Raw genomic sequence first — 18,325 nt, forward strand, 5'->3', positions numbered from 1 at the left:
TTAATTAGAAAGTTGTGTACTCTATTTTGAAAGGTCAGGTTTGATGATTTTCACGTTAAGAACAGCCACTAAAATGTGATTATTGTCCTAGTTCTCTAATTTGGGGAGTTTGTAAAAATTTAAAACTTGTAACAACCTTTTTCTGTTTTGTTTTTTAATAGGTTTCTAGGCATGAATTGAGGAAGAGAAGCAGCAGAGCAGATGATTGGAGCAGCATTTGTTTCTCCCCAAACTAGACTTTTAGTTCATATGTACACTAGCCAGTGGTTGTGGACAACCATTTACTTGGTGTAAAGAACTTAATTTCAGTATAAACTGGCCCTGGGCAGCATTGCTGGTGCTGACCCTGAGCTGTAGCCGCTGTAATTGTGAATATTAACTGAGGTAGTGAAACATGGTGTCCGGTTTTCTATTGCATTTTTTTTTTCAAGTGGAAAAGTTAACTAAATGGTTGACACACGAATTGGTGGAGAAATTGTGCATATGCCAATTTTTTTGTTTAAAACCTTTTATTTTGAACTATACTGCTTTTGAGATCTCTTTTCAGAAGAACGGCATGAACAGTCTTCAGCCACAGTTGTGATGGTTGTGAATGTTCACAATTGTGTGTTCTTAGGGCTTTCCATCCCTGGGGTTTGCAAGTTGTTAACTTAAAACATTCTTTAAAAGGCTGGCTTCTTGTTTGCAAGCCAGCTGATATGGTAGCAACCAAAGATTCCAGTGTTTGAGCATTTGAAAGACTCTGCCTGCTTACCTGTGCTAGAAATAACAGCATCTAAAGTGAAGACTTAAGAAAAAAAACATAGCGACTACTAGATTATCCTTAGGACTCTGCATTAACTCTATAATGTTCTTGCTACTATAAAAGCATATTTGTCACAAATTTAGTTACTGTCTTACAGCTGAACATGTATGTGTGTGCTTAGATAAATGTAATCACTGTAAACATCTGTATGATCTGGGATTTGGTTTTTATTTTGAAATGGGAGCTTTTTGTTTACAAGTTCATTAAAAACTAAAAACTGTTTCTGTAAGGAAGTGAAATTTTTTTAAACAAAATGCCTTGCTGACTCAACATGAAGTATATCTCAATTTTTTGTTTTATGTTTTGAGACAGGGTCTCATTTTGTGGCTCTGGCTAGCCTGGAATCACTATATAGACCAGGCTGGCCCTAAACTCTCAGAGATCTTATTCCCTCTCTGCCTCCCTAGAGTCCTGGGACTAAAAACACGAGCCACCATGCCCAGCTTTCCCTAATTTTTTTTTTATAGATTACTGCAAGTCATCGTTATATTCCTCTGCTGCGAAACATTTTTTTTTTTTTGTCTTAAAGAGAAGAGCATCCTTTCCGTTTTCTTCCAATGACTCACAGACACAATACCCAGTACTGCAGCTGCCATAACTTTGGCATTGACTCCTGTGGCCACTGACTAGCAAGCAGATGGACTGATTTTGAATATGAGTGGAAGTGTTAAGGGTTTAATAACTATATTACAAGATATTTTTCTTAAAATCCTTGTGAAATGGCTCTAAGAGTATCAACACAGTGTGAAGTAGTGATCTTGACCTCTAGCCCTGCTTCTCTGTAGGTTCCTGTGCACGCTTCCTCATGGTCTCTTTTGGCCGCTTTCCTTTTTCCCTCTGATCCAAATGAAGGGGAAACTTATTGACCATAATTTTTCAAATGGTGTAATTTATTCATTACAGCATGTCAGGATAAATTAAAAGTTCATTTGTCTGAAAATGCTGCCAGGAGCCTATTGTGTAAAATACTCTGAATTGTAAATTGACACGTGTTTGAGAAGATTATTGGGATTGATTTGTTGTGGTTTTTTTATTTGAACAGCAATAACTAATTCCATGATTGCCATATTCTGTTATGAAGAGATGTATTCGTACCATAAAGCTAAAGGAAGGCTTAGTGAGTTGGGACTGGTGGGTGGCAGCTTCTGTTTCTTTTCTAACCATGCTTGTCAGTTAAGGTGTTTGTTTCTTGACTAATAAACCCTTTGATACTTTTAGCCAGAAATCAGTCTCATAAAGCTATTTTTGAGTATAGTTTGTGTAAGATAAAACTGTTCAGCTTTGGCTATAAATTTCCAGGCTGAGCTCCCTCTCTAGCGAGATATTTTTCAGTGCTTTTATTTACTATGCACTTAGACTATGCACTTTTTCTGAAATATTTTTGTAACACTTTTTTGTATTTTTGCCATTTGAAAAGGTGTGTCATTGGTCTGTAACTAAGTTGCAGGTTGGAAACTGCTGTCAGCTTTGTGAATCAGAGCATAAATGTTTTTGTTTCCGGTGTTTTGTCCTTCTGCAGCTGGAGCTGGAATCCCACTGATCTTCTAGCTACCTTTCATTTTCCTCACAGTTCACCAAGAAGAGCAGAAGCTCAGTGAATGCTGTTACTAATCCTGTCTGGAAGTGAATCTCATTTCACCAAAATTAATTATGTTTTTCCACTAAAATGATGGTATATGTTGAAGACACATCACTTTGAAGTTGGAAGACCTCACCACTAAAGGCTCCACAGTGGCTGACTTGGCTGAACTCTAGGTTGCCACTCTTTTCTTTGTTCACCCACTGGGTGATGCAGCTTTTTAAAATGTTGGGAGATGGCCATTCTAACTACTGTTGAATGTCTCTGTTTGGGGAAGGTATAAATAAGAAAATAAAAAAAGAATATATATGAAGGGGAGGCTGGTTGTCTCCCATGTGGTTGTGCATATGCTCTTAGAACGCATAAGTGACATAGTCTGCCTTTGCTGTGATCTCTGCTGAGTCTGTTGTAAATACTCAGTGTACTGTGACAGGGCATGGATTGTTCTGAGTTATGAACCACAAAAACGGTGGAGTCTAAGCTGGTAGGCTGTTTTCCCTGAAAATTGCTGGGACAATAAAGAATTGTTTATTGTAACTAGAATGAGCCATGAGGATTGCAAAAGGGGCCATCAAAGCATCTTTAGCTCACATGAAGATTTGCAACATCCAATATAGGTGTGTAAGAAGTGACCCCTCTTCCAACTAGTCTTTGTGGTTTTGTTTTTTTGGTCTTTCTGTGACAAAAAATCTGTACGGTGATGACCACGATGTGAGGGTGCGTGACGTGGCAAATATCAGAAATATGATCCAGACGTGCAGTTTCATTGAATTTGTGTGGTGTGGGTGTCCAGGGCTCGATTTTTTTTTTTTTTTTTGGTTTTTCGAGAAAGGGTTTCACTGTGGCTTTGGAGCCTGTCCTGGAACTAGCTCTGTAGACCAGGGCTGGTCTCGGACTCACAGAGATCCGCCTGCCTCTGCCTCCCGAGTGCTGGGATTAAAGGCGTGCACCACCATCGCCCTGCTCGATTTTTCTTTTTCAAGACAGGTCTCTCTGTAGCTTAGGAACCTGTTCTGGAACTTGCTCTCACTCTGTAGACCAGGCTGGCCTCAAACTCTGAGATCTACTTGCTTCTGCCTCCCAAGTGTTGGGACTAAAAGTGTCTACCACCACCACCTGGCTGCTTCTCAGATTCTTAATCCCTTTCTTTGATTTTGGTTTCTTGGGCTGGTTTTGACCTCTTAGGCTCAGCAGTCCTCCCCCCCCTCCCTGCACACTGTAGATATGAGCTTGTCTATTTTTTTTTTTTCTGGTGCAGGCAGGGTCTCCACTTTCCCAACATTGACACCTGCTTTTCACATGGGTACTGGGGGATGCTTTCATGCAAGTTTTGAGCTAATATGGTTGGTTGTAGCATTTGTGTGCACATTGTTAGAGAGCATGGGGGTTTTCCCTGTATCTTTATAGCCTGTCCTCTCACTAGCTCTGTAGGCCAGGCGTCCTTGAATTCAGGAGAACCAGTGCTGATATTAAAGGCCAGTGCCAACCCCGACCAGCTGTATGTTTGCTCCACTCATTGAAGTAAAGAGGATGGGACTGAAGCAGAAGATCTTGAGGTCCAAGTATGTCTGTAATGTGAAATGGTTGCAAATTTATTCACAGTTAACAAGCATTGATGTTTTGCAAGATGCAGTCACACTTAGCCTGAGTGGTGAAGGGTGGCCTTGAACTCCTGATCCTCCTCCCTTGGGCTGGGATCATAGGCATGTGTCATCTAAGCAGAGATCCACAAGAGAGGTGCATTCAAGTTGGTTGTTTTTCTTTATAAAATGTGCTGACCATGTTTCTTCCTTTTGTGACTAAGTAAAACTACACGGGTGCTCAAGATCACCTGTCAGGACTACAAGCCAAAAATCACACATTTTTGTCAAGGCAGCTATCTCATGTGATGACATTGACCGATCTCAGAGATCCAGTGGGATTAAAGGCTTGCACCATTATGCCCAGTGAAATGGTACTTGTCTTCTTCGAGACGGTTTCTCTGTAGCTTTGGAGCCTGTCCTGGATCTCACACTGTCAACCAGGCTGCCCTCAAACTCATCCGATTGCCTCTACCTCCCAAGTGCTAGGATTAAAGACGAGCACCACCATTTCTGGGTCAAATAGTGCTTCTTAAATTACTGGTAGCACCATTTAAGCCTAAGTGACTTCATAAATTTTATGCCTTCAGCCAAACCTCACCTTTTTATTAGTGATTAAATCCACTTGGGTGTTGGTAGTGAAAGAAAACATACCAGCCTACCTTGTACTTGACAGCTTCATTAAAAAATAGCAATTAGAGTTTTTTTTTTCTTGGTTTGAGACAGAGTTCCTCTGTGTAGCCTTGGCTGTTCTCAAACTCTGTCGACCAGGCTTGCCTTCACTCGGAGATCTGCCTGCCTCTGCCTCCCAAGTTTAAAGGTGTGTGCCCAGCTAGGATTAGAAAAGGAGGAAGGCTAGTGCTATTGACAAATTACTATTGAGTACGTTTAAGATACAGTGCTCTGGGTCAGGAATACTGAATTCTGTTACGTGTAATGAGTTTCTTGTTTTTTGTTTTGTTTGTGCATATAAATATACGGTTGGAACATTTCTGTATGCCCAGGTGAGTATCATTTGGTCTGATACAAACTAGTATATAAAAGGTTTTTTTTTTTTTCCTCCCTCTTACTTTAGAATACAGTAACTTTTAGAGCCTGTCATGGAGCAGAATATCTTGGGTATAAACGTGCAGGCCCTTTATTGATATATATTAGATGATAGTTTCATTATGACATTTCATACATGTACATATATTTTGATCATGGGCAACCAATTTTATTTTCTTCCCATATTTCCCAAACAGTCCGCTTTAATACCTTTTTGTGTGTGTGACTCAGTTATCCACCAGAGTATTTCCAAGCCACTTCCTTTCAGAAGCCATTAACTGCCTAGAAAAGTGGTTCTCAACCTGTGGGTCACAACTCTTGCAGGGGGATCACCTAAAACCCATCGGGAAATACATTTTCTGGGTCTTAGGTACTGTGACACCTGTTTTATCCATCTCCAGGTGTGTCCACATATATGTCAAGTTTACTGAGCTCTTAGCCTTGGAGGCAGTTTCCAGTCCTTCCGGGTTACTCATCCAGTTTGCCTATGACTGCTGGCATTTCCTTACTCAGTTGCAATGAGACCTGGACACTCATTTTGTCTCTATTGCCCAGTACAGTATGGGCTCTCTGGTGATGGAGAACTTTTCTTCCCACTTTTGTTAAGGTGCAAATCCTAATCCCTGGACCCCAGTGTGTTTTAAGCACTCAACTGGGTTTTAAGCAAGGTGATTGACGCCAGGCGGTGGTGGCATGTGCCTTTAATTCCAGGCTTGGGAGGCAGAGTTAGGCAGATCTGTGTTGTAATAGGAGTGGCGGAGTGGCGGGCTGCGTCCCCGGCACCCGGCCGCCCCCACGGCTTGCTTTACCCGAAATAATTACACAGAAACTTTTTTTTTTTTTTTTTTTGGTTTTTCGAGACAGGGTTTCTCTGTGGTTTTGGAGCCTGTCCTGGAACTAGCTCTTGTAGACCAGGCTGGTCTCGAACTCACAGAGATCCGCCTGCCTCTGCCTCCCGAGTGCTGGGATTAAAGGCATGCGCCACCACCGCCCGGCTACGGAAACTGTATTCTTTTAAACACCGCTTGGCCCATTATATCTAGCCTTTTCTCGGCTAACTCTCACACCTGGACTAGCCCATTTCTTATAACCTGTGTAGCCCACGAGCTGGCTTACCAGGAATGATCTTAACCTGCATCTGTCTGGAGTGGGAGAATCATGGCGACTCCTGACTCAGCTTCTTTCTCCCAGCCTTCTGTTCTGTTTACTCCGCCTACCTATGTTTTAACCTATGAGGGCCAGCCAAGCAGTTTCTTTATTGCTTAACCAATGAAATCAGCAGATTGATATGTGACACTCCCACATCACTTCCCCTTTTTCTGTTTAAACAAAAAAGAAAGGCTTTAACTTTAACATAGTAAAATTACATATAGCAAAACAGTTATTAAGCAAGAATCACAGTTACAATATTTATATCTATTTTATCTTCTATCATAACAATGGAAAACTATATAACTATCCATTCTTCAACTCCATCAAAGACTCCAGAAGGATATAATACTACCTAAGTAAACAAGAAATAACTCTAGAAATGACAGAGACATCTCGCTGCCTGTACAGTCACCCAAAGTTCTTTTGTACTGTTGGGGCATCCATCTTCAGCCTTCAGGCCCATAGTATCCAGCAAACATTTTCATCAAGCAGGCAATTTCAAAGACAATTCAGTCACTATCTGCTGTGTCCTGCAGAATGTCTCTCAGACTCTTTCATGAGTCATAAACCCCAAAAGACCATCTCACCTTTAGGCAAGTTCAGCAGTCCTCTCTCTGCGGGTTCTCTGTGTCCATTTTATGCAACAGTCCAGGCAAGAGCAGTTTCTTGCCCAAATGGCTACAAACTCCATAAGGATCCTCTTCGATGCCCATCTTCCTCTCGAAGTAGATTGGTGCCGCCAGGAGCAGATATGTCTCATTGTCATGAAAAACCCTAAGTTATTAAACTATTCTAAATGCCATATTCTGCAGCCTTTGAGAGATACGAAGAATGCCTATGTGGAATATGTCTCTATATGTCTAGAAAATCTAACATGACTGCAAGCTTTACTATTATCGATGATTATCCATTAACAACTTATATTTCTTAATTATACAGTACTTTTTTAAATGAACTACACAATCACAATACCTTAATCAAGAAATACATATAACAAAATTGACCTTAAAATCCATACCAATGCAAATTATTCATACCTATATCATTTCCCCCTTTAAATGTAAAAGAACATTTATAAACCATATTTGGGAACATGGGCACAGTTTTTTCTCTCCAAACTGCTTCCTGCTGAATGGGGGCATCGTTAATTAGGTCTTTCATGGTATAACCTGTGTGCCAGGGTCATATCAGTTGGCAGTTGAGTGAAGTAATTTTTTTGAGGGTGTTCACAGAAACTTTTCGGGAGGTCGTGGTCCATCATACCATATCGGGATAGATGCAATCCACAGGGTCTGGTCCTCTGTGAAAACAAAAGAAGACCCTCTCCAAAGCATCATATCCTTAGACCTAAATTTTGAAATCATAATACTCTTATATCCATTCTGGTTTAGCTTTGCAGACCATGTAATGAAATGTCTCTCTGTACTTAGCTCCTTCACAGTCAAAAATTTTAAAGAAAACACAATGCACATAATCCAGACTCTCTGTGAATTTTCCATTTTTACGTGGCTTATTTTTCTTTATTTCTTTTAATCTCTTACCTATCTGTACTCTGTCTCTTTAAAGACTTTACCCTTTTTTTAAAGACATTACCTTTATTCTTTATATTCTTTTTCTTCTCTCTCCCAAGCCTACGTACATTCATCCAACAGTGTCTGAATCTATTTTATTGTGAATCTGTAATTTTTTTTTTTTTACTATCCAGGAGCACTTTGTTTTGCACCTTTAAATCATTAAGCGCTTAAGAATCTAAGCTGTGACAATTCCTAGGTCAAAAACAGGTACTGCCTGCTTGCCCCACCCAGTCCAACATGGTGGAGCCGCTCGTGCCTCTGATCCTTGCACATTGCACCAGTAGCGTGGTGGAGCTGCTTCTGCCTCTGAGCCACAGCACACAATGACTTCCTTTTAGGCACACAGAGAGTCAGATCTGAGTTCAAGGCCACCCCCCTTGTCTACAAGAGCTAGTTCCAGGACAGGCACCAAAGCTACTCAGATATCCTATTTTGAAAAAATCAAAAGTAAGGGGTCCTCCTGTCACCCCAGGGTTACTCTGTGTAGCCCTGGCTGTCCTGGAACCAGGCTGGCCTCAAGCTCACAGATCACCCGTCTCTGCCTCTGGAGTGCTGGGGTTAAAAGGTGTGTGTCACCATTGTGCAGCTCAACTGGCATCTTTTAAGAAGCTGGCAGGTGGGGCTGGAGCTACCGCTCAACTGCTGAGAGCAAGTACAGCTCTTGGAGAGGATCCAAGTTCAGCTCGGAAGATCCTGTAGCTCAGCCTCCGAGGATTCGATGCCTCTTTGGGCACCTGCACTTGTGTGTACACATACACACGAACTTAAGAAGAGTCCAAGACACTATCCACAAGTCACCAGCACATGACCAAATGATAGGTGTTCTAGAATATACAGAGACAAGTACCAGGAAAGGAACAGAAACGGGCCTGTCTTTTTCCAATCTCTCCTCCCAAGTCCCTCCTTAGTTAACTTCTCATTCCACCTATAACAAAAAGCAGAAACTGGAGGGAGGAGTGGGAAATGAAACTCAGGGCTGCCCCCATTGATTCTCTGAAATAAAATGGAATCTATCTGGTTTTTGAGACAGGGTCTGTTTATCTCTTGCTGTCCTGGAACCTGCTCTGTAGATCAGACTGGCACCACCACGCCTGGCTATCTTTTGTAACGATATTAAAGCCATTGTTACATATCATTTCCTTTGGAAAACCATCCTATGGATAGTGGATCATGTAGAGAAGACCATTAAAAGAAAATAGGATTTATGTGAGTATGGCTTTACCTCAATAATTACAGTAGGAATTGAGAAAACAGGTTATTTTGAAGTTCTATCAGCTGGATCTATGAAGGCAAACAAACTAAAAATGCCATTTTGCGGCAAGCATCTAAGCTTGCCGACAAGGGTACCAACTGTCCTTGAAGCAAAGCTGATGGGCTCAAGAAAGCCAGACCTGACAGTGGTGGCAAGTATTAGAAACATCATAACAGCTATTAAAGCTTCATATTTGGCACTCAGAATCAGAGCTATGAAACTTCAACACCTTTGCCGAGGATTTTCAGTTGCTAGTGGCCCTACAGTGTTCCCAGTTGTGATCGGAGATGAATTTGTTATGCAGTAATGCAGTTTTCTCTCTCTAATGACCCTGCAGAAGAATAGATGGCATGTCAGCTGATACTCTTCATCATGTAATCCAGGAAATTAAATCTGCCCTACTCCAATGTTTAGTTTCCAGCCTGATGGATCCACAGATGTTGCAAACTGCTCACAGTTACTAGTTTACGTGAGGTGTATTAACGATGGTGACTCTAAAGTTGAGCTTTTGCAAACCTCTTGAAACAGCAACTACTGCGTGTGATGTATTTGACATGGATCGTTTCTTAAAGAGCATAAGATCTGTGGGAAAGGTTTGTGGTATTTGCACAGATGGTGCTCCAGCTACGCTAGCTTGTCCATCTGGATGTCAACACTTGGTACTGATGAGTCACCAAAAGGCACTGGAACTCACTGTATGACTAATCAGCAATTATTGGCAATGAAGACGCTGCCACAAGAGTTAACAAGAAGTAATAAGTATAAGTTCTTTCAATTTTGTAGAAGCAAACACTTTAAACTGTCAACTGTTGTCAAAACTGCACCAAATTGGATGCGCCAAACAAAGCTGTGCTATTTCACATACTCCTGGGCTGTCCAGGAATTCACTCTGTAGACCAGGCTAGCCTCTAACTCATGCTTCTACCTCCCAGGTGCTGGTGCGAAAGGCATAAAGGCATGCACCACTGGCTAGAGGTATTTTTTATTTTCTGAGAGGGTTTCTCTGTAACAGTCCTAGTGATCTTGGAACTAGCTCTTATAGACCAGGCTGGCCTTGAACACAGATCTTCCTGCCTTTGCCTCCTGAATGCTGGAATTAAAGGCATGTGCCACAACCACCCAGCTGAGAAAGTTTTTAAAGAGTGTGAGCTTAGTGATGAGCTCAAAATGTTTTTTAATCAGTAAGCAAGACCAAAGTTGAAAATATTTTTCAGCAGCATAATTGTGAATTACAGAAAATAACTTATTTGGTTGCCATCTTTGCCATCTCAAGTGAGCAAGTGAGTCAAATTTATCCCTACAAGGCCCAAATGCAACATGCCTCGGTTTGTCTGAAGAGATCTAATCATTCCCAGTGAAATCTCAGCTATGGCAACAAAAAAAAAAAAAAAAAAGAAAGAAAGAAAGAAAGAAAGAAAGAAAGAAAGAAAAAGAAAGAAAAAAAGAGTGAGAGAGAGAGAATAAAGTTTGCAGCTTGCCCAGCTTCTCTGTCTTCTTTGAGGAAGGCGACATTGAACCACACAAAACAATTACAATGATGATCTCTGTGAAAGAACACTTGCCCGTGCTTGCAGACGGAATCTCATTGTATTTTCCAAATCTCCCCTACCCCCCAACTGCACTTGCTAGAAGCCCATTCTCAGCCAGATGAAGATGTTCCTGAGACAGCACAAGAGTTCATGGAACAGCCATGCGGTGATGCCAGATATAAAATTTGGAAGCAAGTGTTTGCAGTCCTGTGCTGCATCTTCTTCCATTTCTAAACATGTATCTTTGTGAAGCAGGGTTTTCCAGCTGATTGGTTATCAAGTCTCAATACAGAAGTAGACTTGTGGAAGGTGAGCTTCATTGTGCTCTCAATAAAGGCTGCCCCCAGAATTCCTGATCTGTTGAGAAAAAAGCAGTCACACACTGATTAGCTTTTTTTGCATACAACTGCAAAATGTAGCCATGTAGTTTACTGTTAAGACTGTTAGCCATGTTACACCATGCTTCAAGACAAAATTTCATATATTTGTAATCAGAACTAAATATTTCACAATATATGACTACATATTTATGTGATTAATCACTGCTTTAGTTATGTTCAATTTGTAACAATGAAATTACATTCTGCATTTCAGATTTTATATTACAATTCATAATAGCAATTTACAGTTATGAAGTAGCAATGGAAATAATTTTATGCTTGGGGGGTCACCATAACATGAGGAACTAAGCCAGGTGGTGGTGGCGGCACATGCCTTTAATCCCAGCACTCCAGGCAGAGGCAAGCAGATCTCTGAGTTCAAGCCCAGCCTGGTCTACAGAGTTCCAGGACAGGCTCCAAAGCTACAGAGAAACCTTGTCTCGAAAAACAAAAGAAAAGCTGTATTAAAATGGTGTAGCAGTAGGAAGGTTGAGAACTACAGGCCTAGAGATCCTCCTTGATCCCTGCCTTCCTCTCTGCTGTAACTAACCCACTGTTAATCCTCAGGGAGCGGTGGGGCTCAAAAGCCCCTCCCCCTCCAGAATGTAGTCTTTACATTACCATATTACGTCTGAAACATTACTAGCTCAGGGAAGGAAAACAGTTTGAACAATTTCTGTGGGTGTCAGGCTGCCAGCCACTGGTTCTGCATACCACTGAACATGACACAGTGGGGTTACTGTGTCTGTAAGCTATTTAGAATTGGGAGGAGGCAGGTGGCTTTTCATTGCAAAGTGACCTGCTTAGCTAACACGCAAGACTCTATGAAAGTAAAGTTGTAGTCTGGACTTAGTAAAACTGATGAATTTGGCCTCTGGCTTTGGGTGACTTTTAGTATATGGAGAGTATGTACGCTGTCACTACTTTGGGGTTGTTAATGACTGCCTGCATGGTTTTGGCTTGGAAATAGAATCTTGCTACTTTCCCCAGGCTGTCCCTTCAACTCCTGGTTTACTCCTGGGTAGCTGGGACTACAAGTTCGTATACACCATGGTGAGTGCTTAGTTTAGTTTATTAACCTAGGCACAAAACAGAAAACTTTCATATTATGCGAAGAGTAGCAAATTAAGTTTTCTCAGTTTCATAAACAGTATCGGTGCCCAACATTGTTGGTCTTTCTTAGGAATTCAGAAACGATGTTGTGTGTGGTGCACATGATGATGAGGGAAGGACCAACTGTGTTCCCTAGCCAATGACATGGTTTTTGTTTTGTGGGGGTTGGGTTTCATTCATGAGTTTTATTAGTGTATAAATCTTTGTGTTACTATCAGGGGTGGGGAAACAAGATAAGGAAATTGATGCAGCAACATGAACCTAACAGAGTAGGGGAAGGTGTGTGGAGGATGGAGGTGATGGGTAGAAAATGGATGAGTGGCCAGTGATGGCCAGAGAACAAGCTCACTCTTAGACAATCGGGCCCTCTATTGAAGTCATGTCTGGGAATTCTGCACAGAGGAAAAGTTGCCGGTTTTAGGCTGATCAAATGCCCCTCTGGGGTAAATGCATTGACATGTCTTCTGGGTGCTGCTTGTCTGCCTGTGCTGCTGTAGCAGTGTTGGGACTCAAACCCAGGACTCATTAACTCTAGGGAAGCACTCTAACCTCCCTACTGTTTCTGGTCTTACTGTGAAAGAAGATGGACTGTATGCTTGGGGAAGGAAATTCCATACGTTAAACTGTTGCCAAAGTGTCTCAAAGCCACATTTAGATGTACACTGTCACCTGGGAAGATACTAACTTAATATGAAGACTTTGGATTCCAAGTACTGAAGAGAGATGGCTCAGTGTTAAAAGGCCTTGCTGTCCTTCCTGGCATCTTGGATTCAATTTCTAGAACCCTTATTGTATGTGTCAACCGCTGGTAACGGAGACATCTGATGGCCTCCTGGTTTCAGTGGGCATATGCACAAACATTCAGCTAAATCAATTTTTGTATTATATTGGATCCCTTGCCCTTTTTTTGTTTGAAATGGTGATGGAAGGGATAAGCAGAACAAAATGTCAAGAAAAGAGTAAACAAGATGCCTACTACATACGCAGGTCAGGTCGCTGGGTGCAGAAATGGGTTCATCGGTACGCAAACACTACTGCTAAGTCACATCCATAAGGATTCAATGCCTATAAAAAAAGAGGGAGAAGAGAACTCGGCTGTAGGCACAGAGGCATAGATTCCCCCATCCTCTGTTTACAGTGTGGGAGGTTTCATCACCAGACTGGGTTTGAACCCTCTCTCCCTCTGCCTCAGTGCTGAGATTTTAGGCATGCCCAGTAGAAATGCATAGCTTCAAGCCCTGCCTAGACCCATGAGCTGGTCATGAATGGAATGAAATCAGATTACGGACTTGTTCAAATGTTGATGGCATCCACTTTGGTCATCTTAGCTATCATTTCATATATACATACACATTTACGGTCACATACACACTATTGTACATTAATGAAAAATAGATGGCCAGTTGTGGGAACTGGTTCTCTTTCCACTATGTGTGTTCAGGCTCAGACTTGGCAGCAAGCACCTTTACCCACTGAGCCAGCTTGCCAGCCCATCCATAGTCAACCTAGAGCTCTTTGAACTAGACCAGTGTGCTCTGGGTAGAACCCCAGCTCTGGGGTTGCATGTGCACACCGCCTGACTTTTTAATAATTTGTTTAAGTTTGTGTGTGGTGGTATGAAGGTGTCAGATCCCCTGGAACTGGAGTTAGAATCAGTTGGGAGTTGCCATGCGGGTGCTGGGAATTGAACTCAGGTCCCCTGGAAAAGCAGCTATTACTCTTAACCGCTGAGCCATCTCTCCAGCCCCCATACCTTCTGACTTCTATAGGTGCTAAGGGTCTGAATTCAGGTCCTCATTCTTGCACAGCAGGAACTTTACCCTGTTGAGCCAGCAACCCTGTCCATCCCTTACCTATCACTTCTACCAAAACTAAAGCTACACAAATTTCGTGAAGCCACTGAAGACAATGTGGGGCAGCAGCAACGTGGCTTTGGTAGTGACAGGCAGAGCAAGGTGAATTCTACACTGGAAACTTTGATCTAAAACCGAAGAGTCAAACATGCCTCCAGGGATACAAGGGTAGAGAATGACAAACTTACTGGCGAAAGGCATTGGCAAGGACACCCCGAGGATATAATGGGCCAATATGGGGAGGTCAAAGAGAAGAAGTCATTGTTTAGCCCGCCTACCTAATGTGAATTCTGCAATGGATGAGGACAAGGAGGATTTCTCCTTCATGGGAGCCATGTGGTGAGCCTCCCAGGTGGGTGCAACAGGGAAAGCCAGGGGAGGCTTACCAGCGCCAGTTGTCTCTCCTGGGGTATGACAGTCAGCCCGTTTGGCAGTGACCAGCATAGGTACTTGGTTCTAAATTTCTGTCACAGGCTGACGTCAAGTGCTAGTGTAGAGAAAGTTGTGAGTGCCGAGCACTTGAGAGGCAGAGGAAGGCAGATCTTTGAATTCAAAGACAGCCTGGTCTACAGAGTGAGTTCCAGGACACCCTGCGCTACACAGAGAAACCCTATCTCGGAAAGTGTGTGTGTGTTGTGGGTGGGGGCAGGCACTTAAGAGGCAATTTCTGTCTGTATCCTCAGAGTCTGAGCTAGGTTTTCCTTCCAGGAAGGAGAGCCCAGGCCTGGTAAACTCACAGCTTTTGTCCTGGCTCCTTGCCTCTCTTTCAGAGTTTGTCACATAGGAAAACAAGCCGTGCAACTCCCTCTGTTGCTAGGAGATGGACAAACATAGCCAGAAAAGATCTACCGAGGGTTTAGGGTTGCAGCTTTCCCATAAATGACAAACAGCTGTTTGGGAAAGCAGGGGGAGGTAGCGGCCAATCTCTGTTGGTGGCATAGGAGGACGGAAGAAACGAATTTCTGCTGTAGCGGTTTCTTGTGCTCAAATTCTAGAACAAACATGCCAATTAAAGCCTATTTAGAAGAGTGTTAGCTTTTCAGCAATATTGTGCCATTGCCTCATTGGACTTGTGCTTTATGAAAAATGGGGAACTTTTTACTTGTATATAATTTTAAAATCGGAAGAGGCCCCACCTTTAACCAATGAAAGTTCCCCTCTAGATTCAGGAGCTGCACTAATGCTATTTCCCTAACTGTAAAAGAAATTTTTGTTTTGTGAAACAGGGTCTCAGCTGTGTAGCCCTGGCTGGCCCGGAGCTCTAGATCAGGCTTAAACATGAAGAAATCTACCTGCCTCAACCTCCAGATGCCTGGGATAAAGGCAGAAGACACCACGCCCAACTGTAAAAGGAATTTTTTTTTTCGAGACAGGGTTTCCCTATAGCTGTGGAACCTATCCTGGAACTAGCTCTTGTAGACCAGGCTGGCCTCGAACTCACAGAGATCTGCCTGCCGCTGCCTCACGAGTGCTGGGATTAAAGGTGTGCGCCACCACGGCCCAGCAAGAAACTTATTCTTAGTTCTGAATGCCTGGCCTTAGCTTAACTAGCTTCTTGCCAGCTTTTCTTAAATTGTGCCAGCTACACCTTTTGCCTCTGGACTTTCCTTCATAGTTCTGTATATCTATATCTTACTTTCCCTCTTACACAACCCTGACTGAGTGGCTGACCCCAGATGGCCTCCTCCCTTTCCTCAGGTCTCCTTCTATTTATACTCTCTGCCTGCCAGCCCCGCCTATCCTTGCTCCTGCCTTGCTATTGGCCTTTCAGCTCTTTATTAGACCATCAGGTGTTTTAGACAGGCAAAGAATCAAGCTTCACAGAGTTAAGCAAATGCAGCATAAACAAAAGCAACACATCTTTACGTCATTAAATGTCCCACAGCATAAACAAAAGCAGCACACCTTAAAAATAACACTCCCCAGCACAGGTGTGAGCCATCACACCCTGTTCCCATGACATCTTGGATGTATCCTGCTGCCATCCCTCCCTGGCTCCAACCCCTGCTTACCATCTCCCCAGCTCTCTGTCTTGGCCTCTCTCCCAGCACCCCACACTTCACACCTACTGCTTCTCACAGGACTCACTGTGCATCCGGCCTCCCTCAGAAAATGCTTCCACTTTACCCACCCGACTTGCACGTCTCTGGGATGCATCCCACGCTCAGGGAAGCTGCTCCCTTACCCTTGCGTTAACTCCTTCCTGTGTTTGACTGTTCAGACTGAGCTCCCTGGGTGTCGGAACCCAGCCATGTCGCCCCATCCCCCGTGTTCAAAGAGGAGCATAATAGAGCCGATGTGTAATTCAGTGATGGGCTCACGAAACACTGCGAGCTCAGTCAATGATGTGGTGGAGCAGGTGAAATCTGGAGGACACAGGGTCTCAAATTGAGTGTATATGTCACCCAAAGATGTATTCATTCTTCTTCAGGAGGGGTGTAGACCAGAGAAGATGGAGAATGCAAGATTTTGTGATTTAAATAGTAACAGGGCTGGCAAAATGGCTCAGTGGCAAGGGGAAGGTTCCCTCTGGGCTTGGCAACCTGAGTTCAATCTTTGGACCTATACGGTAGGAGAGAGTCGACTCTTATAGCTGTCCTCTGACCTCCACAGGTGCACCGTGCATGGGACACTCGGTGATACACAAACACAAAGCCTTTAATACAGCAGGAATCTGAAAATACCGTTGCTAGACATTCAAGACTATCAACCTTAAATATTGATCTTTTTACATGTATATTTCCAAATATGAAGTGGAGTTCACAAGGTTCTGCCCCTCCCCAAAGGTCATAGGTGGTTAACAATTGCCAAGAGGCTTTTCTTTCCGGAGCTGTACCACTAGGAAGTTGTCCATATTCCTGTAAGCAACTCTAATGTCCTTAGATTGGCAGGGGAGGGGGCTGGGACACCTGAAAGTAGAAGGGGGCTAGTTGGGAAGAGTAAGGGGTCAGCAGAAGTGTGCAGCACACAACACCTGTCTGTGCTCTATGCACTACCATACAGTTCACCAGCTTCGGGCAAGGAACTGGAGGTTGAAACATACAGAGACACACATAGACAGACATGGACCTCTAGTCACTGGTAAGAAGCCCTTTATTCAATAGCGCCACAGAGGCTTATATATCCTACACAATCAGGTGGGCCGACAGGTGAAAACCTTATCCTCTGATCCTCAAGGCCAAGGCAACCCGTGCTCGAGTAGCAGAGCTGGTAAAACAACGTTGACACAGCTTTCAGTCACTCAAATCAGAAGGAAAGTAAAGATCTCTAGCAGGAAAGAGCAGCGGGAGCAGGACTCTAAATGGTCCCAACAGAAGCGGGACAAGGAAGGGTAATGGGGAGCTGGCTTTCTTAGAACGAAGTTATAATCTGCGTTTGCCACTTTAGAACTCTCAAAGCTTTTGAAGACAGGGAGCAAGCACATGGGTTAAGCTGTTTGCGAGGCTGTGCTGGTCCTGGATCACAAGGTGACTGAGGTCTTCGAGCGTTATCTGCTCCTTCTCTGGACATTTGGAGCTGCCACATGCCTCCATGTCTTGTATCTTTGCGCCTTCAGCCTGGAAGGGGGCTCAGCGAGCCCCCACTGCTGTTAGACAGTCCATGACTGGTCAGTATGTCCACATTTGGAGATGAAGCAGCAGCCTGAGTTCTAAGATAAAAACAGGTACAAAGCCAAGGCAGGGATGGTAGACTTGTATCCTCCTTTTCAGTTACTTTGTAGGCCCGAGGGGTCAAATTTCCATGTCTGTTGTGGTTAATGGACCTAGGGACACCTGGCTGACACCCAGTCTTGGGGCTGAGAACTGTGTAGGACCTTGTCCCAGAACCTCCCCTTTATTTCCTGTCCAACGTCGGGAAATGTCTAACATCCCTTGGTCACTAGAGTTCTGTGTATCACGTGCAATGAAATAAAAATAAAGCCTGGAAGATCTTTTATCAAAAAGTAATAGCTAATCCAGGGATGTTGTCCACTAGGCAGAATGGTTGTGTAGCCTACCTCACTACATAAAACAGGCGCAGTGGTGAGCCCCTATAAGCTTAGCGATCAGGAGGTGGCGACAGAAGGGTCAGAAGTTTAAGGTCATCCTCTGCTACATAGTGAGTTCAAGGCCAACCTGGAATACACGTCCATTGAATAAGCCAAACATAGTGCACACGGCTGTAACCCCAGCAACTGGGAAGCAAAGACAAAAGGACCAGTCCACATTTAAGTCCATCCCAAGCTATATAGTGAGGCCATGTCAAAAAAAAAATCCTCCTTAATCTCATACCATGAGCGCTTCTTTTCTCAAAAGTTGTTCTAAAGTAGCTCCTGGAACAGCAGCCCTCATCCCATTACTCTGGAGGCAGAGGCAGGCAGATCTCTGTGAGTTTGAGGCCCAGCCTGGTCTACAAGTGCTAGGTCCAGGACAGGCTCCAAAGCTACACAGAGAAACACAGGTGTTTTCAAAACCCTGTCTT

At 43.4% G+C, this 18,325-nt stretch overlaps 1 protein-coding gene across 3 annotated transcripts in view; it reads left to right on the forward strand.

Moving 5' to 3' along the window:
* Positions 1-2,697, forward strand: part of LOC121445287 (casein kinase I) — a 36,039-nt gene extending 33,342 nt beyond the window's left edge. For all 3 annotated transcript variants that reach the window (XM_041647330.1, XM_041647332.1, XM_041647333.1), the window contains one exon: positions 162-2,697. In XM_041647330.1, the coding sequence (XP_041503264.1) occupies positions 162-169 (8 nt within the window). In that variant the 3' untranslated portion in view covers positions 170-2,697. The remainder of the gene's footprint in view (positions 1-161) is intronic.
* Positions 2,698-18,325: the final 15,628 nt, after the last annotated feature.

Source organism: Microtus oregoni, unplaced genomic scaffold, assembly GCF_018167655.1.
Source record: "Microtus oregoni isolate MIOR12 unplaced genomic scaffold, Mior012 000172F_ref0000184, whole genome shotgun sequence".
NCBI classification, from domain to species: Eukaryota; Metazoa; Chordata; class Mammalia; order Rodentia; family Cricetidae; genus Microtus; species Microtus oregoni.